At 43.4% G+C, this 22,374-nt stretch overlaps 1 protein-coding gene across 2 annotated transcripts; it reads left to right on the top strand.

Annotated features, from left to right (window-relative positions):
- Positions 1-1,415: 1,415 nt before the first annotated feature.
- On the top strand, positions 1,416-22,296 carry PI4K2B (phosphatidylinositol 4-kinase type 2 beta). Of its 2 annotated transcripts, XM_081959015.1 has the most exons (10): positions 1,420-3,046; positions 5,270-5,427; positions 11,075-11,275; positions 13,020-13,151; positions 14,013-14,166; positions 15,393-15,460; positions 16,225-16,324; positions 17,557-17,690; positions 18,796-18,855; positions 20,441-22,296. In XM_081959015.1, the coding sequence occupies exons 1-10, from the start codon at positions 2,770-2,772 to the stop codon at positions 20,612-20,614; spliced, it is 1,458 nt and encodes a 485-aa protein (XP_081815141.1). In that variant the 5' UTR covers positions 1,420-2,769; the 3' UTR covers positions 20,615-22,296. The 2 variants fall into 2 exon arrangements, with proteins under 2 accessions (XP_081815142.1, XP_081815141.1); XM_081959016.1 differs by lacking the exon at positions 20,441-22,296 and having other exon boundaries at positions 1,416-3,046; positions 18,737-18,855.
- The last annotated feature ends 78 nt before the right edge of the window (positions 22,297-22,374 follow it).

Here is a 22,374-nt window from a genome sequence, read left to right as displayed (position 1 = left end):
CCTTTAAAAAAAACATGCCTGTCGAACTGTGCTTATGTCCAAAGGTGCTAGTATTAGGCAGGTGTGTTCCTCTGCCTCCTGCAAGAGCTCTAGCTTTTGCATAATGACGGCATAAGACGTCATTATCCAGCTGTCATTTGCCCTGAATGCTCTGGGGTTGCCTTGGTCCCCAGTCAATTCACACTGTATCGGTACCAGTTTCTTTCCTTATGTCCAACTGTCAATGGAGGCCGTAGCCTGTTGAAGTCCCCAGCGCTTTTTCTTGGGCCGAACGTCATGAAGGCACGGAGAAGAAAGGTGGAAAAAAAGAATTAGGGGCTTCGCTTTGGCTTTGTAAGACAGATAAGCTGGAACCCAATGGGGATCATTTACACTGTAAATTTTACAGGATGTGCATCCAGTCTCCAGGGGCTCCATTGTTTGTTTAATACAACTGACAAAAAATATTAGTTGTTCTATAGTGCATAGAGAGACCTGGTAGCACAGTACTTAGAAGGCAGCATTGTAGGCTAACTCTGCCGACTGCCAGCAGTTCAATCCTGACTGGCTCACGGTTGACTCAGCCTTCTGAGGTCAGTAAAATGAGGACCCAGATTGTTGGGGGCAAGAGGCTGTAAACTGCTTAGGGAGGGCTGTGAAGCACTATGGAGAGGTATACAACTCTAAATGCTATTGCGATTGCTTTCCAGAGCTATGGACACTTACATATTATTACAACCAATTCATTCCCTTTTTTAATCTATCTATCTGTCTATCTATCTATCTATCATCTATCTATCTATCTATCTATCTATCTATCTATCATCATCCATCCATCCATCAATCCATCCATCGTGGTGCAGTGGTTACAATGCAGCATTGCAGGCTAACTTTGCCTACAGTCTGAAGTTCGATCCTGACCGGCTCAAGGTTGACTCAGCCTTCCATCCTTCTCACATCAGTAAAATGAGGACCCAAATTGTTGGGGGCAAGAGGCTGTAAACCACTTATAGAGGGCTGTAAAGCACCGTGAAGTGGTATATAAGTCGAATTGCTATTCAGTATCTTGCTTCAACTTCCCCCTTCAATTGCTAAGAACATGAACATTTTTTGGAAACGGATTTTTTCCCACCTTGATTCTAGCTTGGTATATAGTCCTTCTGTCCATCGATAGCTGTATTCTCTTGGACTAAAAATTAAGGCTGATTAAAAAGTGTTTGGAAGAGTTCTCTATTTTAGAAACGCAAGAGGGCGCCAATTTATAACACAAACATTGGTTTCCATTCTACATTGTAAAATGCTATTGCTCCTGCTGCCAGGTGACCACCACGCACGGACAAACAAAATGTTAGCCTGAAATGCATCTGAAATCAAATAAAGAGTTTAAAACCATAGTGATAATAAAAAAATAGTGAAATCTAGGATTTTTATGCTGTTTTTATTTATCAGTAGAGTCTCTTATTTAAAAGTGGGAGAAGGCATTTGGCATTTGTGTTTGCAAGGATGCTTTTAATCCATGTTGGCTCCAGGGGCCTTCCTAAGACAATGCAATTGGGCACAGTTGAACCCCAACAGTTTTCTTTCCCAATGACCAAGGCAAAATATTCTGCCTTGAAACAAGGTAAGCAGGAAATTCAGGCAGTGTCCCTCTGAGGTTAAACAATTTCAAGGTTGGAGCCGTTTCTCAGGAACAAACAGCCTTTTAAAATGCTACTTGTTTTAGTCTGCTCAGCTTGGCACTAAAACCATAAGAGTTTACACAGGATCATCGGAAAGCGGAATTGAGATGGGTGGACAATTCGCTTTATTTTATATTTTTCTCCATCATTTGTTCACTTTAAACATTAGAAGAAGCAACCAGGTATTTTTTTTCCCCAGGATACAGATTAATAGAGTTGGAAGGTACCTTGGAGGTCTTCTAGTCCAACCCGTTCCAGCAGGAGACCCTATACAAATAGTCCTCAACTTATGGCAATAATTGAGCCGTAACTTTACATTGCTAAGTGAGTTTTGCCCCATTTTACGACTTTTCTTGCCACAGTTCAGTGAGTCTTTCCTTCTCCTTATGTGGCCAAACGATTTGAGTTTCCTCTTCAGGATCTGGCCTTCTAAAGAGGGTTGATCTCCTCTAGGACTGACCGGTTGGATGGCCTTGCAGTCCAAGGGACTCAATGCAGGAGTCTTCTCCGGCACCAGAGTTCAAAGGGCTCCATACTTTTGGCGCTCAGCCTTCCTTATGGCCCAACTTCCACAGCCATCCATTCCAAGTGGGAAAACCATCACCTTGAGTAGATGCACCTCTTTAGGATGCTATCTAGATTTGCCACAGCTTTCCTCCCCAGGAGCAAGCCTCTTTTAACTTCTTGGCTGCAGTCCCCCATCTGCAGTGATCTTGGAGCCCAGGAAAATAAAATCTGTCCCTACCTCGATTTCTTCCCCATCTATTTCCCAGGAATTGAGAGGGCCGTATGCCATGTGTCAGTTATACAGCCCAGCATTTCCCCTCGTAAAGATATCAGGACTTGGGTATGGACACACCGCTCAATGCAATGAAAAATTCCCCCTTTCTGACCCTCCCCGCATTTGCTGCAAAGTTCCCACGAATTCGTTGTTTTTCCTTTCAGCTAAAGGCGAAGGGCGGGGCTGGAGGTCAAGCCCCGCCCCCTGCTCGGCCCCGCCCCCTGTTATCTACAGGCGCTAGGGTCTCTACGCGCAGGCGCGAGACTCCCTCCCCGCCTCAGCCGTTCCGGTACTCGAACCCGAGAGTGGCCGTTGCCTCCGCGAGCCCCCATGGCGGAGGCCGGCTCGGTGCTTTCCCCCGAGGCGGAGGCGGAGGAAGAGGCCGACGAGGAGCTCCTGCAGCTGGAGACGGAACCGCCGGCCGTGGCGGTTTCCGGCCGGGCGGCACCGACTGCTCCCGGCGGAGCCGTTCGCCTCCTCGCCGCCCGGGAGCCGTTCGAGGCGGCCTGTGAGGAGGACGAGGAGGAAGGCGACGGCGAGGAGTCTGAGCCGCTCCTGGGCGCGGCGTCGGCGTCGGGCTGGGGCCGGAGGGCCCGTGAGGGGACAGGTGAGCTGAGGCGTAGCCAGGCGGAGGAGACGTTGACGGCTGAGGAAACGGGGAGCGCTTGCGCAGACGGAGAGGGGGCGTGGCCTCACGTGGAATGCCCTTGCGTGAGGAAAGCGCGCCTGCGCAGAGGAGGCAGGGGGGCGTAACCTCACGTGGGATGCTCTTGCGTGAGGAAACCGCGCCTGCGCAGAGGGAGGGGGCGAGGCCAGACGTGGGATGCTCTTGCTTGGGTCTCCCCAAGGAGGAGGAGGGGGGGGGTTTACAGGCGGTCCTCGACTTACGACAGCTCGTTTAGTGACCCACCTCGAAGTTTCAAGGGCATTGAAAAAAAGGGGACCCAGGGCTGTTTTTCACACTTATGACCGTTTTACATCGGTATGGTCAAAATCTGGATATTGGTAGCCCTCGACTTACAACGGTTCGTTTAGTGACCGCTCGAAGTTACAGCAGCACTGGAAAAAAGGAACCCAGGGCTGTTTTTCACACAGAGCCTTTTTTGCTTAGCCACTGTGGTCACGTGATCAAACTTCAGATGCTTGGCCAGTGGTTCATAGTTATGACGGTTGCAATGTCCCCTTCTGCGACCTCCCGACGGGCAAAGCCAATGGGGAAGCCAGATTCAGTTAACAACGGTGTTTCTAGCTTCACAATTGCAGTGATCCACTTAACAACTGGGGCAAGGAAGGTCTTAAAGTGGAGCAAAACTCTTAACAAAATCTTTCACTTAGCAATGTAAAGTTTGGGCCTCAACGGTGGCTGCGGGTCGAGGACGACCTGACGGTTGGGTGGCCATGAATGGAAGGCGGCTCCTCATGGAGTCCCCGCGAGAAAGGAGCCCTGATTTGAAGTCCTAGCTGGGGGATTTGGGGCCAGTTGCTCTCTGCATGCTTGACAGCCGCTTCATATTGATGACGGTTGCAATGTCCTGGGGTTCATGTGACACCCCCTTTTGCAACCTTCGGACAAGCAAAACCAATAGACTAATTGGATAGGCTTAACGAGCCTGTTGCAAACTTAACATCTGGATTGTATTTTGCTTAAGAACTGTGGCAAGGAAAGTTGTAAAGTGGGGCAAAAGTCACTTAACAAATGTTTCAAGTTTGGGCTCAATTGTGGTCGTAAGTCGAGAACTATCTGTTGCTTGGAAACAATTGCAGAGACGAGGGCCAGGGAGTTTCCTGGAGTCAAGGCTGACTGGAAGGAGAAGAACCCCTTGAGAGTAGGGATTAAGGCAGAGGTCTTCAAACTTGGCAGCTTTAAGACTTGTGGACTTCGACTCCTAGAATTCCCCAGCCAGCATAATTTACTCTCTTGTAATCCCTTCCTCTGCGATCTCTCCACTTAGATCAGAGGTCTTCAACTTGGCAGCTTTAAGACTTGTGGACTTTAACTTGAAGTTGAAGTCCACAAGTCTTAAAGTTGCCAAGTTTGGGGACCCCTGGATTAAGGCATCAGGGCAGCAACGGAGAGCCTGCGAGTTCCAGTCCCAGTTTAGGCAGAAAGTGCACTGGCTGATCTTGGGGCAGTCCCTCAAGCACTGAATCAATATTAATGGTCTTCTATGTGGGTCTGATGTGGGACGCGGTGGCTCAGTGGCTGAGTTTGTTGATCAGAAAGATTCAAATCCCTAGCACACCGTAATGGAGTGAGCTCCCGTGACTCGTCCCAGCTTCTGCCAAACTAGCAGCTTGAAAGCATGTAAAAAATGCAAGTAGAAAAATAGGGACCACCTTTGGTGGGAAGGGAACAGCGTTCCGTGCGCCTTCAGCGTTGAGTCATGCCGGCCACATGACCATGGAGACGTCTTCGGACAGCGCTGGCTCTTGGGCTTTGAAACGGAGATGAGCACCGCCCCCTAGAGTTGGGAATGACTAGCACATATGTGCAAGGGGAACCTTTACCATTATTTGGGTCTGATCTAATTCGTTCTGCATGCTGTCCTTGTGCCTATGAGGATCAGCTCTCACTAATTCCAACGGTTGTCAAGTCAAATTTCCAACCACATAGCTGTATTATGCAAATGTAGCATCTGCAGCCCTGTATATATTATTTTGGCCTTCCTATTGTGTCTTCCTATTTTTTCCTACTACCGGTAGGAAGTAAGCCAGTGTTAAGTGTATATTGAGAGGTGACGGGGGGAGGAGGGACGAAACGGAGTTGAGGGAAGGAAAAAAACCATCAGCCGAGGACACTAACTTGAAATGATTGCCTTAATACCCACAGGAAATGTCGCAAGCATCGCCGAGATGGATTTCTTTGTGGATGATCCCGAATTTGCTGAAGTCATGCAGCAAGCGGAGCAAGCCATCGAAAGCGAAGTCTTCCCGGAGAGAATCTCCCAAGGTTCCAGCGGAAGCTACTTTGTCAAAGACTCTAAGAGAGTGAGTGCCCTTGGCTTCGGGGTTCTTTGGGGGTTTGTGTTATCAAAGGCTTGAGCGGTTTTGTGAAATCTTTTTTTTTTTTTTGCCATGGTCAAGATTGAGCGTGCATATCTGCGCACAGCGATGCTAGACTCCTTTCCTTGCAGCTTATCAGAACGAACAAGCGGGAAGCACTTTCTATGGCTGTGTCTTGCTAGCAGGGCTGCTAAATGGATTTCAGCACATCCACGGGTTGTTGAGCCCACACGTAGGGGTATATCTTCCTTCGTTCTTCCCCAATATGTAGAAGCCAGGAGTTTGTATTTGCCTTATGGTTTGCTATTAGGAGAATAACAAGTGCATAGTCCTACTCTGTGCCTAATGCTAAATAGCATGGACGGAGGGAACCGTGGGATTTTTAGTCCTGGTTAATTAACTAAAACATTCCCTTTTTTGTTGTGTATATATGGAGCTTATTGGATCAACATTTCTTCAGTTAATATTATTTGGAAAGACTTCATGATCAATTGTAAGGAAACTCTCATTTTTGTCCCATAACAATTCTCTTCCTTTATGAAGGGTCAGAATTCTTTAACAGATGATTAATTGTCTGTAATGTGTTTCAAAAGATCATGTTTGTAATCTGTATGAAAGTCTGCGTGGTTGCTAAGAGTTGAAGCCAACTTGCTGGCATAATTTATGCAAAGGTATGTGCATGCACACCCACATTTTCTAACTTATTTATTATTTATTTATTTAATTAGATTTCTAGACCGCCCCCTCTCCCCGGAGGGACTCGGGGCGGTGTACAGGTATAAAATTAAAAAACCCATCCAGACAATAATATACATAGTTAAAATTAGATTAAATAACCCCTGTACAATTTATAAAAATTAAAAACTAGCCCATAAAACCAATCATAAAATTTAAAAACCAAAACAGGTGGGAAGGCTGGAATTAGGCCAGGCCGGCTAGCTGGAACAGGTGGGTTTTGAGTTTCTGACGGAAGGAAGGAGCGGAGATCCGTAGTCATTCTAATGTCAGGGGGAAGGTCATTCCAGAGGGTCGGGCCCATCACAGAGAAGGCCCTTCCCCTAGGCGTCGCCCGCTGGCACAGCCTAGTGGACGGCATCCGGAGGAGTCCCTCTCTGTGTGAGCGGATAGGCCGAAGGGATTCATAATTCATAAATTCATCAGATTCATAATTCCTGTTGATGTCCAACTCTCATCGTGGCTGTCCACAACTGTCACATATTTGGGTGATATTATCTAAAGAAGTTGGATTAGAGAAAGCCGAGAGAGGCCAGGTTTCCTATTTTTTTGTGATATAACTTGAAAAAAATCTTCAGAAACTGAAATGAATGCATGTTGCTAAAGGACACTAATCCATAAGAGCATTGTATCTTGCATCTTTCTGGGAAACAGGATTGCTGTTTTATTCTGGGTCTATCTCCAGATCCTGCTAAACAGTAAAATGTGGGTCATATTTATCTTTTGAGTTGAAATAATATAGCTGAGTAGCACGACCTGAATTTCTGGATGAAATAAAATTGAGGAAATAAGGTTGCTTTATACACAAGGAAAATAAACTTCATAAATCCTTGAAGCACATGTGATACTCAATAACATTAGATGTGACATAAGAAATTTGGATGAAAGGACATTAATATTAAACGCAATAGGACTTTTAGTATAACTACTATCTTCCATAAAGTAGCTCCATACTAAAATAGTTCTACAGCAGCCTTCCCTTCACAATTACTGGTATTTGTTGTTGTTAGTTGCGAAGTCGTGTCCGACCCATTGTGACCCTATTGACCACCTTCCTGTCCTCTGCCATCCTCTGGAGTCCATTGAAGCTCAGCCGACAGCTTCGGTGACTCCGTCCAGCCCCCTCCTTCTCTGTCGTCCCCTTCTTCTTCTTTTTTTGCCCTCCATCGTTCCCAGCATGAGGCTCTTCTCCAGGGAGTCCTTCTTCCTTCTCATTAGGTGGCCAAAGTGTTTGAGTTTCCTCTTCAGGATCTGGCCTTCTAAAGAGCAGTCAGGGTTGATCTCCTCTGGGACTGACCGGTTGGATGGCCTTGCAGTCCAAGGGACTCAATGCAGGAGTCTCCTCCAGCCACCAGAGTTCAAAGGCCTCCATTCTTTGGTGCTCAGCCTTCCTTATGGTCCAACCTTCACAGCCATCCATGGCAACTGGGAAAACCACAGCCTTGGCTATGCACACTTTTGTTGGCAGGGGGATGTCTCTGCTTTTTAGTCTGCTGTCTCGCTTTCCTCCCCAGAGCAAGCCTCTTTTAACTTCTTGGCTGCACTCCCCATCTGCGGTGATCTTGGAGCCCAGGAAGATAAAATCTGTCCCTACCTCCATTTCTTCCCCATCTATTTGCCAGGAATTGAGAGGGATGGATTGTGGTATAGAAGATAGAAAACAGAAGGAAAGAGAGAGAAGACAAAAGTGTAAAGATGGGCGTATTTCAATCTATGCTCCAGGGTTTAAAAACAAAGCAGTAATTTTCTAATTAGCCCCATTTCTTCCCCATCTATTTGCCAGGAATTGAGAGGGCCGGATGCCATGATCTTAGTCGCCTTAAGGTTGAGTTTCAAGCCAACGTTTGCCCTCTCCTCCTTCACCCGCATCAAGAGGCTCTTTAGTTCCTCTTCTTTCTGCCATTAGAGAGGCATCATCTGCATATCTGAGGGTGTTGATATTTCTCCTGGCATATTTTTCTGCCTATTTATTTATTTGTAACTATTATATAAAGATATATAAAAAATATCAGCATATTGATATTTCTCTGCTATTCAGCCTAGGATTATTGTAGGAATTCCCTCCTTTACCAGGAAGTAAACATGAACCAGGCCAGTAATTGAATATGGCTGCAGAGATGAAGACACAGAGGAGACAAAAGAAAGTTAGAGGAAATAAGGGAGCAAAATTGGAAATAATTGTCTATATAATGAATCCTGGCATGAAAACAAATGTTGCAGCTGTTTGCCCCAAAGCCAACTGCTAATGCAATCATTGTCTTAGCAACTGGGCCTTGAAGACTCTGACTGCAGATAATTCAGTGTTGGTCCTCCTTTATCCATGCAATCCCATTTTAAATTTCAGATCAATGCCTCCACCTTCTCCTCTTAAGGCCATTCATTATTAAAGAAGACAAATTGGTTCAGAATTTTATACAGGCCTGGCTTATTTCTGTGCCTCTGGCTCCACGCCAGCCTTCGATTGGCACAAAAACATAAATGCTGTAATAGGCATAACTAGTGAAACCTGCTCTTGTTTATTGTGACTTACCATGCAGTCTCTTCTTTTCAGCCCATTAGTTTTTTTTTTATTATTTTAGTTTGCCTAGTATTACACATTGCAAAATACGCATCGCCCTTAATTTTAGGGACACTATTAGAGTCAATATTACAGTATATTTGGAAAGTTTGCAGTGATTGCATCTGAGGGCAAGTAAAACTCTTGTCAGAGCTAAACTAATGGTTTCTTGTATGTCTGGTTTTTTAAATCTCATTGTTGTGAGAGTCAAAAAAAATTGCTAGTTTTATCTCTCCTTCATGTTCAAAGTCAGGGCTTGCAGTAAGTAGCTGCCTTTTCCTCTTTTCTTTCCATCCGAAATCAATGGCAGCTCCAAAACAACAGCATCGTATTGAGGTTTTGATTTTATTTTTGGAACGCTCTTTATTCCGCTAATGGATATTGTATGAATAAAACATGCTTTATTGTGGCTACGGTTTAAATGCTGTATGTATCTGTTTTGGAAGATGAAGTTGCAAAAAAATATGAAGCCTTTATATTTTGATGCTCGTGTTGCGTTTTGAATCTACACAACTTTTAACATCTCAGAATTGTTAACTGGAACACTGCAATTGTTAACTGAGTTGCACGGTTGTTAAGTGATTCTGCTTGTCAGAAGGTCACACACGGTGATCTCATGATTCCAAGACGGCGACTGACACAAATGTGAGTCAGTTGCCAAGGGTCTGAATGTTCAGTGTCAAAATTGGGGACGCTGAAATGGTCCTAAGAGTGAAAAACAGTCCTACTTTTTTCCAGTGCCGTTGCAACTTTGAAAGGTCATTAAATGAACTGTCGTACGTCAAGGACTGCCTGTAGTTGAGGGGCTTCAAACTCAAGGCCTGGGGGTGCTTGGATGTGGCCCGTGGGGCTGCCCTGGAAAGAGCAAAGGACTGGCCCACAGTGGCCCTGCCACACCCTCCCGGACTCCCTTTTCACTGGCAGAGGGTTGCGGGAGGCCGTGGCAGCCGAAAACGAAGCTCCGGAGCCTCTTTTCGCTGGCAGAGTCCTGGGGCCTCCACGGGTGCCCTCAACATGAGTGATGTCGAACTGGCCATGCCCCCACCCACCCCTGGCCTCCCGAGGTCAAACACAACCCCGATGCGGCTCAATGAAATCGAGTTTGACACCCCTTGCGGTAGTCACATGGGATTTTAGATCACCAGGTAGCTTTAGACAGCCAAGACCGTAAAGCAGGGGTGTCCAAACTTGAGAACTTTAAGACTTGTGGACTTCAACACAAGTCTTAAAGTTCTCAAGTTTGGACACCCCTGCCGTAAAGGCTCATCTTCCAAGCCCGTTTTGTTTGGAGATGTAGAAGCTGGGTTCTGGTGGCCCCTTCGGCAGGAAAGCCCACCTGGGTGACTTTGGGCCAATCATTCTTTGTCAGAGTTGGATCTGTGACAATTTGCTGTGGCTGACTCACCACGGCCCCCACCTCACTTACCTCAGCTACTAAGACCGTATTACTTCTTCTTCTTCTCTTCCTTCCTAGTACCTCTCTCTTCCCATTTATGACTATGACCATGTTGCTTGTATCCTTACGATTTATATTGTTTTATGATTTGATTGCTTATTAGTAACCTATGACCATCACTAAGGGTTGTATCTTGTGATTCTTGATGAATGTATTTTATTTTTCTTTATGTACACTGAGAGCATCTGCACCAAAGACAAATTCCTTGTGTGTCCAATCACACTTGGCCAATAAAGAATTCTATTCTATTCAATTCTATTCTATTCTATTCTATTCTATACTACTCTATATTCTGTTCTATTCTATTCTATTCCTTCTCCTATTCTCTTCACTTCCCTATTCTATTCTATTCTATTCTCTATTCTATTCTCTTTTCTCTATTCTATTCTATTCTATTCTATTCTATTCTATTCTATTATTTCTATTTCTATTATTCCTATTCTATTCTATTCTATTTGGGACAACTTGCTGCAGGACCAGAGTTACACTAACATCAAAGAAATGGTGGTACGGAATCATTGAAGAAAGGATGCCAAAGGAAGGACAGAATGAAATGTGAAGGGCAAAATTAAAATGATTTTTTATTTTAAATAATTACACAGAATTGTTAAATTGTCCTGCAGCAAGTTGGCCGCAGCGAGTTGTCCCCATTCTGGCCCAACTCACCTCACACAGAGTTATTGTGCTGAGGAGGACAGGAGAATGGAGCATTAGGTCTTTTTGCTACCTTGAGTTATTTATAAAACGAATAAAGGCGGGATGAAAAAATTAAAAATACATGTTTTTATAAACTATTTCTATATACGACCAGCAAACAAGGGCACACTTTTCTGATTCTTTATGACTCCTTATTTGTTCTTCCTTTTTCCCCCCTTCTCCTTTAGAAAAGCATTGGAGTGTTTAAACCCAAATCTGAAGAGCCTTACGGTCATCTCAATCCAAAATGGACCAAATATTTCCACAAGATCTGCTGCCCTTGCTGTTTTGGCAGAGGCTGCCTTGTTCCCAATCAGGGATACCTCTCTGAAGCTGGTGCCTACCTTGTGGACAGCAAACTGGGATTAGGAGTGGTTCCCAAAACGAAGGTAGGAGGGATTTGCAGCATAAACTGAGTGTGAAGAAAAGAACTTCTGGTCAAAACTGTGAAAAAATATTAAATGAAAACCTTTTAAAGTAATTTTCGGACTTGGAAGGAATCTTGTATGTGGATCATCTAGCCCAGGGGTGTCCAAACTTGGGAACTTTTAAGACTTGTGGACTTCAATTCCCAGAATTCCCCAGCCAGCATGGGAGTTGAAGTCCACAAGTCTTAAAGTTCCCAAGTTTGGACACCCCTGGGCTAGCCCAACCCTCCGGCCAAGCAGGAGACCTTACACCATTTCTGACAAATGGCAGTCCAGTCTCTTCTTGAAAGCTTTCAGTGATGGATCTCCCACAACTTCTGATGGCCTTTTCTGCTCCTTGGTTGATTGCTCTCACTGTCAGGAAATTCCTCCTTATTTCCAGGTTGAATCTCTCCAGTTTCCATCCATTATTCCTTGTCTGGCCTTCGGGTGCTTTGAGAAATAAGTGGACTCCTTCCTCTCTGTGGCAGCCCCTCAAACATTGGAACCCTGCTCTCCTGTCTCCCCTGGTCCTTCTCTTCCATAGACTAGCCATGCCCAGTTCCTGCAACTGTTCATCGTATGTTTTAGCCTCCAGTCCCCTCATCAGCCTGGTTGCTCTTCTCTGCACTCTTTCTACAGTCTCCACATCTTTTTTATAGTGTGGTGACCGAAACTGGATGCAGTACTCTAGGTGTGGCCTTACTAAGGCTTCATAAAGTGGTATTAGTACCTCCCTTGATCTTGACTGTATCCCTCTGTTAAGGCAATTTAGGATTGCGTTGGCTTTTTTGGCTGCTACTGCACACGGCTGGCTCATATTGATCTCAGTGGGAGTTTGGTGGAATTTGATGGAGATGTCAGCATGAGGCAGAAGATTAGCTTACATGAAGGGCCCTTACCTTTTTTGGCCTGGAGGTCCAATTGGAATTTTGGGTATATTTTATCGATACGCTGCTATAGATACAGAGCTGCAGACATCACTCTTAACCAAGCAGCTTTCAGGGTGGATCCAGCCAGTCCCCTTTTATCCGTTTACTTTTTCACTCCTCCTTTTTTGCAACAGCTTGCAAACTTGACAGCTTGCAATTTTGTTGTTGTAATTCTGTGAAACTGGCCTAATAAAAATGTTGCTGGAATGCAAGCAAGCAACTGTAGCAGAAGTCACCTCAAGTGCCTCGGTTGATTCTCCTCTGACTTCTGACCAGTTGATGACTTAGTGGAGGGAGACGAACGTTTTCATCTTTGTTTATTACTAGAAAGCATAAAGGCAAAATACAGGTAGTCCTCGACTTACGACCACAATTGAGCGACCACCATTTATGCTGGTGACGCATCTGTTAAGTGAGCTTTTGTCCCATTGTGCCATCTTTCTTGGTTCAGTTGCTAAGTGAATCACTGCAATTGTTAAGTTAGTAACCTGGTTGCTAAGTGAATCTGGCTTCCCCCTTGATTTTGCTAGTCAAAAGGTCGCAAAAGGGGATGACGTGACCCCAGGATGCTGCAACAGTCATAACGATGAACCACTTGCCAGGCGTCTGAATTTTGATCGCACGAGGATGCCAAAATTGAAAGTGTGAAAGACGGTCATAAGTCACTTTTTTTCAGTGCCGTTGTAACTTCAGTCACTAAAGGAACAGTTGTACACCAAGGACTACCTGTACAGCTTAATAAAGAGGTGGGTTCAATGAAAATGTTAAATGTTATTCCACTGTCTGTGTTTAAGGTCGTCTGGTTTGTAAGCGAGACTTTCAACTACAGTGCAATCGATTGTGCCAAGTCGAGAGGCAAGAAATACGCTTTGGAAAAAGTGCCAAAAGTTGGCAAAAAGTTTCACCGAATTGGACTACCTCCTAAGGTAAACCCCTGGCAGTCTTGAAAAATGTTCCCCACTTCAATTTTGGGGGTGTTTGTTCTTTCCTTCTGTTTCTGCTCTGGGATAATTTGTAAGTAATAAAAGTATAAATAATAAGGAAAAGTTTCAAGTCTTTTTTTTAAAACCTTTATTGAAAATTTAAAACATTAACATACAAATACCTTTAAAAATAATTTTACAATCCTTTTTGACAGTACTAACATAGCCATTTGTTATTCAAATACATTTTTATACATTCCTAATTAGGAAGGCTCAGAATATTATACAGGTTGGGAAAACTGATATCAATGGATAAATAATAGGAACATGAAATGCACAGCTTAGAAATATAGATGTCTAGATATAGGAATAATTAGGAATGTATAAAATTGGAAAAGTATTGATATAACACTAAAGACAGAAAAGTTTTTTTTCACCCCGCCGAGGAACCTTGAAGCTAGAAGACTTGTTTCCTCAGTAGACTTCAATATTATTATTATTTTTTTAAATGTAAGAAATACAAGAAAACACAGACAAAACTCAGCCCTGTTTCGCAAAAGCCCTGGAGCTAATTCCCTGCGTATCAGACGACTTTTGGGCCTTTGAGTCTTGAAGCGCAGGTTTGGATTAAAAATACCATTTTGAAAGGCATTCTCAAGCCAACTGAACTTGACAATTAGCAGTGGAATCTTCTTTCCCTGTAAATGTTATTTTTATATCTATCGATTAAACTCCCGGCTGTACTTAGGAAGGGCATTGACTTTAATATCTTTATTTGCTTTCACGTAGAAAGAGCGCGTTATAAATGCTTTATGCGTCCAGGCCTGTTTCATAAATGCAGGCTTTTTTTTTTTTAAATCGCAGGTTGGCTCCTTTCAGCTTTTCGTGGAAGGTTACAAGGAGGCTGACTATTGGCTCAGGAAATTTGAAACCGACCCCTTGCCTGAGAACACAAGGAAGCAGTTTCAGTCCCAGTTTGAGAAACTGGTCGTGCTTGATTATGTTATTAGAAATACTGGTATGTAGTAGGGTTTTTTAAGATGCTGAGCTTGCTGATCAGAAAGGTTGGCAGTTTGGCGGTTCAAATCCCTAGCGTTGCATAACGGAGTGAGCTCCCGTTCCTTGTCCCAGCTTCTGCTAACCTAACAGTTCGAAAGTATGTAAAAAATGCAAGTAGAAAAATAGGAACCACCTTTGGTGGGAAGGGAACAGCGTTCCATGTGCCTTTGGTGTTGAGTCATGCCGGTCACAGGACCATGGAGGCGTCTTCGGACAGCACTGGCTCTTCGGCTTTGAAACAAAGATGAGCACCGCCCCCTAGAGTGGGGAACGACTAGCACATATGTGTGAGGGAACCTTTACATTTACCTTTAATAGGGTTTTAAAAAATTATTATTATTCTTTTCATCTCTTATGACATTACCCTTGAATTCTTATCAAATTCAAGCAGAGGAAAATGGGCTAGGAAATGTCCATGTTCTTTAAGGCTTAAACGGTATATATTGAATTATCACTGCCTTTAGGCTGGACCATGGTAGACGTAATATGGGTAGTCTTCAACTTACAACAGTTCATTTAGTGACCAAAGTTACAACGGCACTGAAAAAACTGACTTAGGACTATTTAGGGTATGTCTAGTTTAATGAAAAGAAGGACCTGGGGAGACATGATAGCAGTCTTCCAATATCTCAGGGGTTGCCCCAAAGAAGAGGGAGTCAAACTATTCTCCAAGGCACCTGAGGGTAGAACAAGAAGCAATGGGTGGAAACTAATCCAGGAGAGAAGCAACTTAGAACTAAGGAGAAATTTCCTGACAGTTAGAACAGTTAATCAGTGGAACAACTTGCCACCAGAAGTTGTGAATGCTCCAACACTGGAAGTTTTTAAGAAGAGATTGGACAAGCATTTGTCTGAAGTGGGTTAGGGTTTCCTGCCTAAGCAGGGGGTTGGACTAGAAGACCTCCAAGGTCCCTTCTGACTCTGTTATTCTATTTCTATTCTATTCTTCACACTTACGACCATGGCAGTGTCCCCACGGTCACATGACTTACTTTCAGATGCTTGGCATCCGGTTTGTATTTATGACGGTCGCAATGCCCCAGGGTCACCTGCAATTTGTTTAAAATAACAGGCCCAGATCTTTAAATATTACGAGCTGTTTCATTATTGCATTTCATTACTGTGGCAGATTTTACTGCGGCACCCTTGCCTTTCATTTCATTGTCATTCTTCATTTCTTCGAAGATAGAGGCAACGATAATTGGTTGGTGAAGTATGAAAAACAGAGCGATGGGACGGATGTTTCTGACAAGGTAGGACAAAGGGTCTTGAGTTTTGATCACAGGGATACAGTATGGTCAATAAGTGACGGGATTTGTGTTCAGTTATGTATCTGATTATGAATTTTATCAAGAATTCTTTCCCATCCTGTGTTCTTATGGAATAAGATAGAATTAAACCATGTGAAATGCTTTCTCATTCATCAATTTTATATACCATATGTTTTGGAGTATAAGATGCACCCTTTTCCCCCTAAAAAGATGGTGAAAATCTGGGTGCGTCTTATACACTGAATACAGCATTTTTGGTCTCCCGAAACCCCGCCCGCTTTGCAAAAATGACCGTGCATAGCCTTTAGGAGCCTTGCAGAGTGGTCCTGGGGGCTCGGGAGGGCAAAAACAAGCAAAAAACAGGCCATTTTTTGCTCATTTTTGCCCTCCCCCCAGCCCCCAAGGACACTCTACAAGCCTCTCAAAGCCTCTGCGTGCCCTTCCCCCCCCCCCCAAAAAAAATGAGGTGTGCAGAGGGTTTGGGAGGCCTGCAGAGCGCAAAAACTTTTTAAAAAAATTACCTCTTCACAATCATGGTGCGTCTTATACTCCGGTGCGTCTTATAATCCGAAAAATATGGTACTTGTGCTAGATGATTGCCGAATTATAAATGGAGAAGAATATTGCATGACCTATATTGCGCGGGCTTAATATTCTGTTCAAATGTTAGTTTTTGTTTTTGTGCTAAATAGGCATGCCTTGATTACTTCTGAATTATTATTTTTGTGTTCATTGTTTTCCAATAGGAGATCCAGTGGATTCATGAAAAGGAGCCTATTATTAAAATTGCAGCAATTGATAATGGCCTCGCTTTTCCTTTCAAGCATCCAGATGAGTGGAGGGCATGTGAGTTTTTGAATTTTCCTAGATAAGAATTCATGAGATTGCAAGAATTGTTATTAGCAGATTTTGTTATATCTAAGGTAAAGGTAAAGGTTCCCCTCGCACATATGTGCTAGTCATTCCCAACTCTAGGGGGCGGTGCTCATCTCTGTTTCAAAGCCAAAGAGCCAGCGCTGTCCGAAGATGTCTCCGTGGTCATGTGGCCGGCATGACTAAACGCCGAAAGCTCACAGAATGCTGTTCCCTTCCCACCAAAGGTGGCTCCTATTTTTCTACTTGTATTTTTTACGTGCTTTTGAACTGCTAGGTTGGCAGAAGCTGGGACAAGTCACGGAAGCTCACTCCATTAGGCAGCACTAGGGATTTGAACTGCTGACACCTCTGCTTGACAAGCTCAGTGTCTTAGCCACTGAGCCACCGCGTATATCTACAGATGGACAATAGTGTAAAGTTAAGGTGCTGGCCTAGAAACCAGGAAATTGTGAATTCCAGTCCTGCGTTAGACATGAGCACTTGGTGACTTTGAGTCCCTCTGTCTTGCCCAATTCACCTCACTGGGTGGCTGTTGTGGAGAAAAAAGAGGAAGAAGGACTATTATATATGTTTGCCACCTTGAATTACTTATAAAGTAATAAATACAGGATAGAAACCTAATACACAAAAGAATAAACAATAATACCCACCTAGCAAACAGAAGGGAGGCATTCATGCTTTTCTTTTAAGTTGTTAATTTCATGTGAACAGAAATGATTAATCGGATTTTGTATTGCAAAGACCAGGGACTCGGTGGCTCAGTGGCTAAAAATGCTGAGCTTATCGACCAGAAAGGTCAGCAGTTCGGAAGTTCGAATCCCTAGCGCCGCGTAATGGAGTGAGCTCCCGTGACTTGTCCCAGCTTCTGCCAACCTAGCAGTTTGAAAGTAAAAATGCAAGTAGAAAAATAGGAACCACCTTTGGTGGGAAGGAAACAGCGTTCCGTGCACCGTTGGCGTTGAGTCATGCCAGCCACATGACCACGAGACGTCTTCGGACAGCGCTGGCTCTTCGGCTTTGAAACGGAGATGAACACCGCCCCCTGGAATCAGGAACAACTAGCACATATGTGCAAGCATGGGAACCTTTACCTTTACTTAAAGTCAGTTAATTGAACATTACAACGGAAACGTTGAACATTCAGCCTGTTTACTCGGAAAGGCTTCCCTTCACGTCCCTTTTGGTCTCTTTCCCTCCCTCAGATCCATTCCACTGGGCTTGGCTTCCCCAAGCGAAGGTCCCCTTTTCTCAAGAGACCATCGATTTGATACTTCCTCGTATTTCTGACATGAATTTTGTACAGGACCTCTGTGAAGATCTTTATGAGTTTTTTAAGGTAAATTTTCAAAAGTAATTTTTGGGCAAGACTGTTTTAAAGTAGCACAGCAATGGACAGAATAATGCACGTTTGTGCGTATTTCTTCTATAACATACTGGTCGGTTGGATACCCGTGATTCGCTACGGAACTATGTGATTGGGCTTGATAAGTTGACAGTTAAAGCTTTATAAAACATTAATCGTTATGATTGGCCTCTCCTCTCCCCTTCTCTCCCTCAGGCTTGCCCCACAGAAGCCTCTCCTATCTTATTTCCTTCTCTACCTCAGGCTGGCCTCATTGATCCTCTCCCCTTCTCTCCCTCAGCTTGCCCCACAGAGGCCTCTCCTATCTTATCCCCTTCTCTCTGTCAGGCTGGTCCCATTGATCCTCTCCAAACTCCCAGCCCGCAGGCCAGATGAGCCACACCCACGCCCAAGTGGCACTTGAAACAGAGTTCTTTTCAGGTGGGGAGGGGAAGTACAACATCTAGCTCCTTATCCTCAGAGCGTGTTAATAATAATATAAGATATACTAATGATCTGATGGCCATTTTAAAAAAATCTTTTCTTAGCGAGCACCTAGAGATACGTGCCACATTTCAAGTTTGTAGGCTTTACGGTTCTGGAGATTTTGTGATGATGTCATGAAATATCACACACACACACACACACACACACACACACACACATATATATATATATATATATGATAAGGAGGACAGCCTGTGGCTTACTGGCTAAGACTCCTGCCTAAGATATAATACAGCCCAGGTTCGAATCCCAGTAAGGGTATGGCTAGCTGATGAGAGCTAATTAGCTCGAAATAGATCTATACTAGTCTCCCTTTATTTATTTATCAGTACAAATACAACACACACACACACACACACACACACACATATATGTTGTATTTGTACTGATAAATAAATAAAGGGAGACTAGTCTATTTGTTCTAAGCTGTAAATACAGTGAAATGTCAAACTATGGAAAGTTAATTGGACTTTATACAAGCTTTTTAATGTTTTGGTATGCTTTCTTATTATTTTAAGTCTGGTTATTTATAGGTGGATCTGATTTGACTTATGAAGGTTTCTCAAATCAATTTATTTTTCTTCCAATAAAGACTGACAAAGGTTTTGACAAAGCTACATTTGAGAACCAAATGTCTGTGATGAGAGGACAGGTAAGGAGATTTTCTCTTGGACAATGTGTTTTAAATTTGTATCTTTGCCTCACATATAATTGTAGCAGTTGCTTTTGAGTTAAGTATAGAATCTAGTTTTTTTTTCCTTTCTAGACTTTAGTACACAACTAGCTTTCATTAATTATAAGTAGTCAATCAATCTTTATTGATTAGTACTAAGTACTAAGTTCCAGAGACAAAAACTACAGTTTAAAATGAGATTGAAATAAACTACAATTTAAAATGTAAATGGAATAAAATACAGTTTAAAATATAAACAGAATAGAGTGCAAAATTACAAATTAAATATGCTTAAAATTATATTACAATGTCACCCCTACGTCTACCCCGTCGAGTGGTCTTTCCTACCGCGTTCTGCTGCTCCAACTTTGTCCTTGTTTCCATCAACTTTACAGTAAATTTGGCAATCCATTTCACCAACGGCAAATTAGTACCTAACAAAGTAGTCCTCAACTTACGATCACAATTGAGCCCAAAATTTATGTTAAGTAAGAAATTTGAGTTTTGCTTCATTTTATGGCTTTTCCTGCCGTGTTTGTTAAGTGAATCACTGTAGTTGTTAAATTAGTAACCCGGTTGTTAAGTGAATCTGGCTTCCCCATTGACTTTGCTCGTCAGAGGGTCGCAAAATGCGATCGCCCGACACCCCCCCCTCCCGGGACACTGCAACCATCATAAATGTGAGTCAGTTGTCAAGATTCCGAATGTAAATCATGTGACCATTAGTCATAAGTGTGGGAAAATGGTCCTAAGTCGTTTTTTTCAGTGCTGTTGTAACTTTGAACGGTCACTAAATGAACTGTTGTAAGTTGAGGACTGCCTGTATTCCCTCATCTAGACCATTGATGAAGATAATGAAGAATATCATCATCATTTAACGACCCCATAATCCCTTGGCGGGGTAGAGTCAGGGCAACTGAATGGAGCTATCAGAGTGTTTTACTGGCCAGATGCCCTTCCCTGTTGCCAATGTGGAGTTTTGTTCAGCAGATATATCCTCATTGTGCCCAGAGGAATATCTGCTTCTACCTAGGATCGAACTCACAGCCTCCTAATTGTGAGGCGAGAGATCCACCTCTAGGCCACGGCACCCCTCCAAGATGTTGAAGAATACTGGTCCTAAAACAGAGCCTTGGGGTACCTCACTTCCCTCCACGTGGATGTAGTTCCATTAACTGCATTACTGCTGCCTGCGGTCTCGTGTCCATATTACCATAGCGAACGCATAGCAGGATCTCTCATAGGTAGACCAGGGGTCGGCAATCTTAAACACTCAAAAGAGCCACAAAGCCCCCTGTTCAATTCTGGAGCCACCGGGAAGTCCGGTTCCCCCACCATAGAGTCTCCTCCTAGCATGGCGTCCTTTGTCCTCTACCTGTCCTAACCGAAAGACCTTTCAATTGTGGAGCTGACGGGCGACAGGGAGCCGCAGCAGAGGGGTGAAAGAGCCACATGTGGCTCCAGAGCCACACAGGTTGCCCACCCTTGCGATAGACGGTTTCTTCCAGCGTCAAGGCTAAGCTAAAGTACTATTTTCTATCTTAGCATCGTCCCTCTTTTGCAGATACTTAACCTTACTCAGGCCTTAAAGGATGGCAGAAGCCCCCTTCAGCTGGTCCAGATGCCTCGGGTGGTGGTGGAGAGAAGCCACAGTGGGACACAAGGAAGGATCGTTCACTTGAGCAATGCATTTACTCAGACTTTCCACAGCCGGAAGCCTTTTTTCTCCTCCTGGTAAAAGACAAGTTGAAAGCCCTTTAGTTCAGCAAGAAGTTCTACTACGTAAAGATTCCTGAATATATATATTTTTTCTCTCTCTTCCCTTCCCTTCCCTCTGCTGGACTGCCAAAACCTCAGAAGTTTTATATATTGAATGTACTCCGTTTACACTTTATTTAAAATTGTGAAATTTTACATCAGGGAAACGAGGAGCTTGTCCTAAACTTTATTTTTTTATAGACGGTTCGATGTTTTTTCTTTACTTAGTTTTGAAAAGTGGGGGGGGGGGGGGATAAAAGTTTATAGATGCCAAAGACTACTTTTGAATTAACGGGTGGGGGGGAGGGGGAGATTCTGTTGCCTACAATATCAGAAATTGTAATCTTAATTTTTATAGATAGGATTGAAAGGCCTGGCCTTTTATTCCACTACCTAGTTGTCTCCTCGTCATCTTAATCCAGGGGTGTCCAAACTTGGGAACTTTAAGACTTGTGGACTTCAACTCCCAGAATTCCCCAGCCAGCGTGGCTGGCTGGGGAATTCTGGGAGTTGACGTCCACAAGTCTTAAAGTTCCCAAGTTTGGACACCCCTGACTTAGTACCAAGAAGAACCATTCCAAGGATTTTTATTTTGGGGGGGGACCAAGAACCGGATGAGGGAAAACGCTACAAAAATAATAATAATAAAAGGAACATACTGTAATTATTTATTTATTTTTCTCGGATTATACATATCGATAAATGCATGCTTTCCGTCTTGTGATTCTTTTTGTCAAGGATGATGAATTGGGGGAAATACGTGTATTTTGTTAGAAGAATATGTCTGCTGCAATTTTGTCAGGAGCAATTGGGGTTTTTAAATTTCTTTCTTTTTTTTTTACCAAAGCCAGTTAAATGGACTAACTTGAAACCAAAGTTCACTGGTGCATAAGTTGCCTCTTCCTAACACCACTTCTAGCTTGGTCTCGAGGAGATCAAAAACTTGCGAATCAGAAAAATCACTTTTTGATCACTTGGTTGTCAGGCGATTTCCTCAACAGCTCTAAACGTTGCACTTGGCTTTAGCTGATCGCTTGCAAGAAGGATGATCGGAGTAACTTTACGCTTACCAAGAATTTAGCAAAAACTTGTTTGAAACTTCAGGGTTTGAAGCTCAAAACGTCTGTGTCAAAAATGGGGTTTTGGGGGGGGTTAAATATGTGCCTAGCTTTCTCTGAGATGCTGTATCTTTACCTGTAGAGCAATACCCCCGTTTTCTTGCATTGCTGCTTCTTTTAATGTTTGTTAAACCAATGTAACTTGTTGGGATAATTTACTTGATACTTTCAAATGCATAAGCCTTAATATTGAAAATTTACTGTATTGCGGGTTTATACATTTATTCTGATTTCAGTCTTTATCCGTTCCTGCAAACTATTTAAAAAGAAAAGAGGATACACTTTGCTTTCTCAAAACAATAAAGGACACACAGTCTGTGCTGCTGCAGATCTGCCACAATTGTCTGGTTACATTTAATTTATTTTAGGAGAGAAACATCTGGAACAGGGAACCTTTCCTCCTTAAGGTGAGGTTCATTTTACCCGTGTATAGTATTTGTCCTGCTGCTATCTTCCACGTTCCTAGCACTCGGGATAACAACAGGACCACACTTTTAGCCAGCCTGATTGTTTTATCATTAAAGTGAATTGTTTCAATTAAAAATCTTGTGTTTCTGATCTTTTGATACTACCCCCCCACCCCCCCAAAAAAGCATGGCATCGCAAAGAGGATGCCGGAAGA

The sequence above is a fragment of the Natrix helvetica genome (genome assembly GCF_964273705.1).
Source record: "Natrix helvetica genome assembly, chromosome: 7".
Taxonomy (NCBI): Eukaryota; Metazoa; Chordata; class Lepidosauria; order Squamata; family Natricidae; genus Natrix; species Natrix helvetica.
This window is presented reverse-complemented; position numbering and strand designations above follow the sequence as displayed.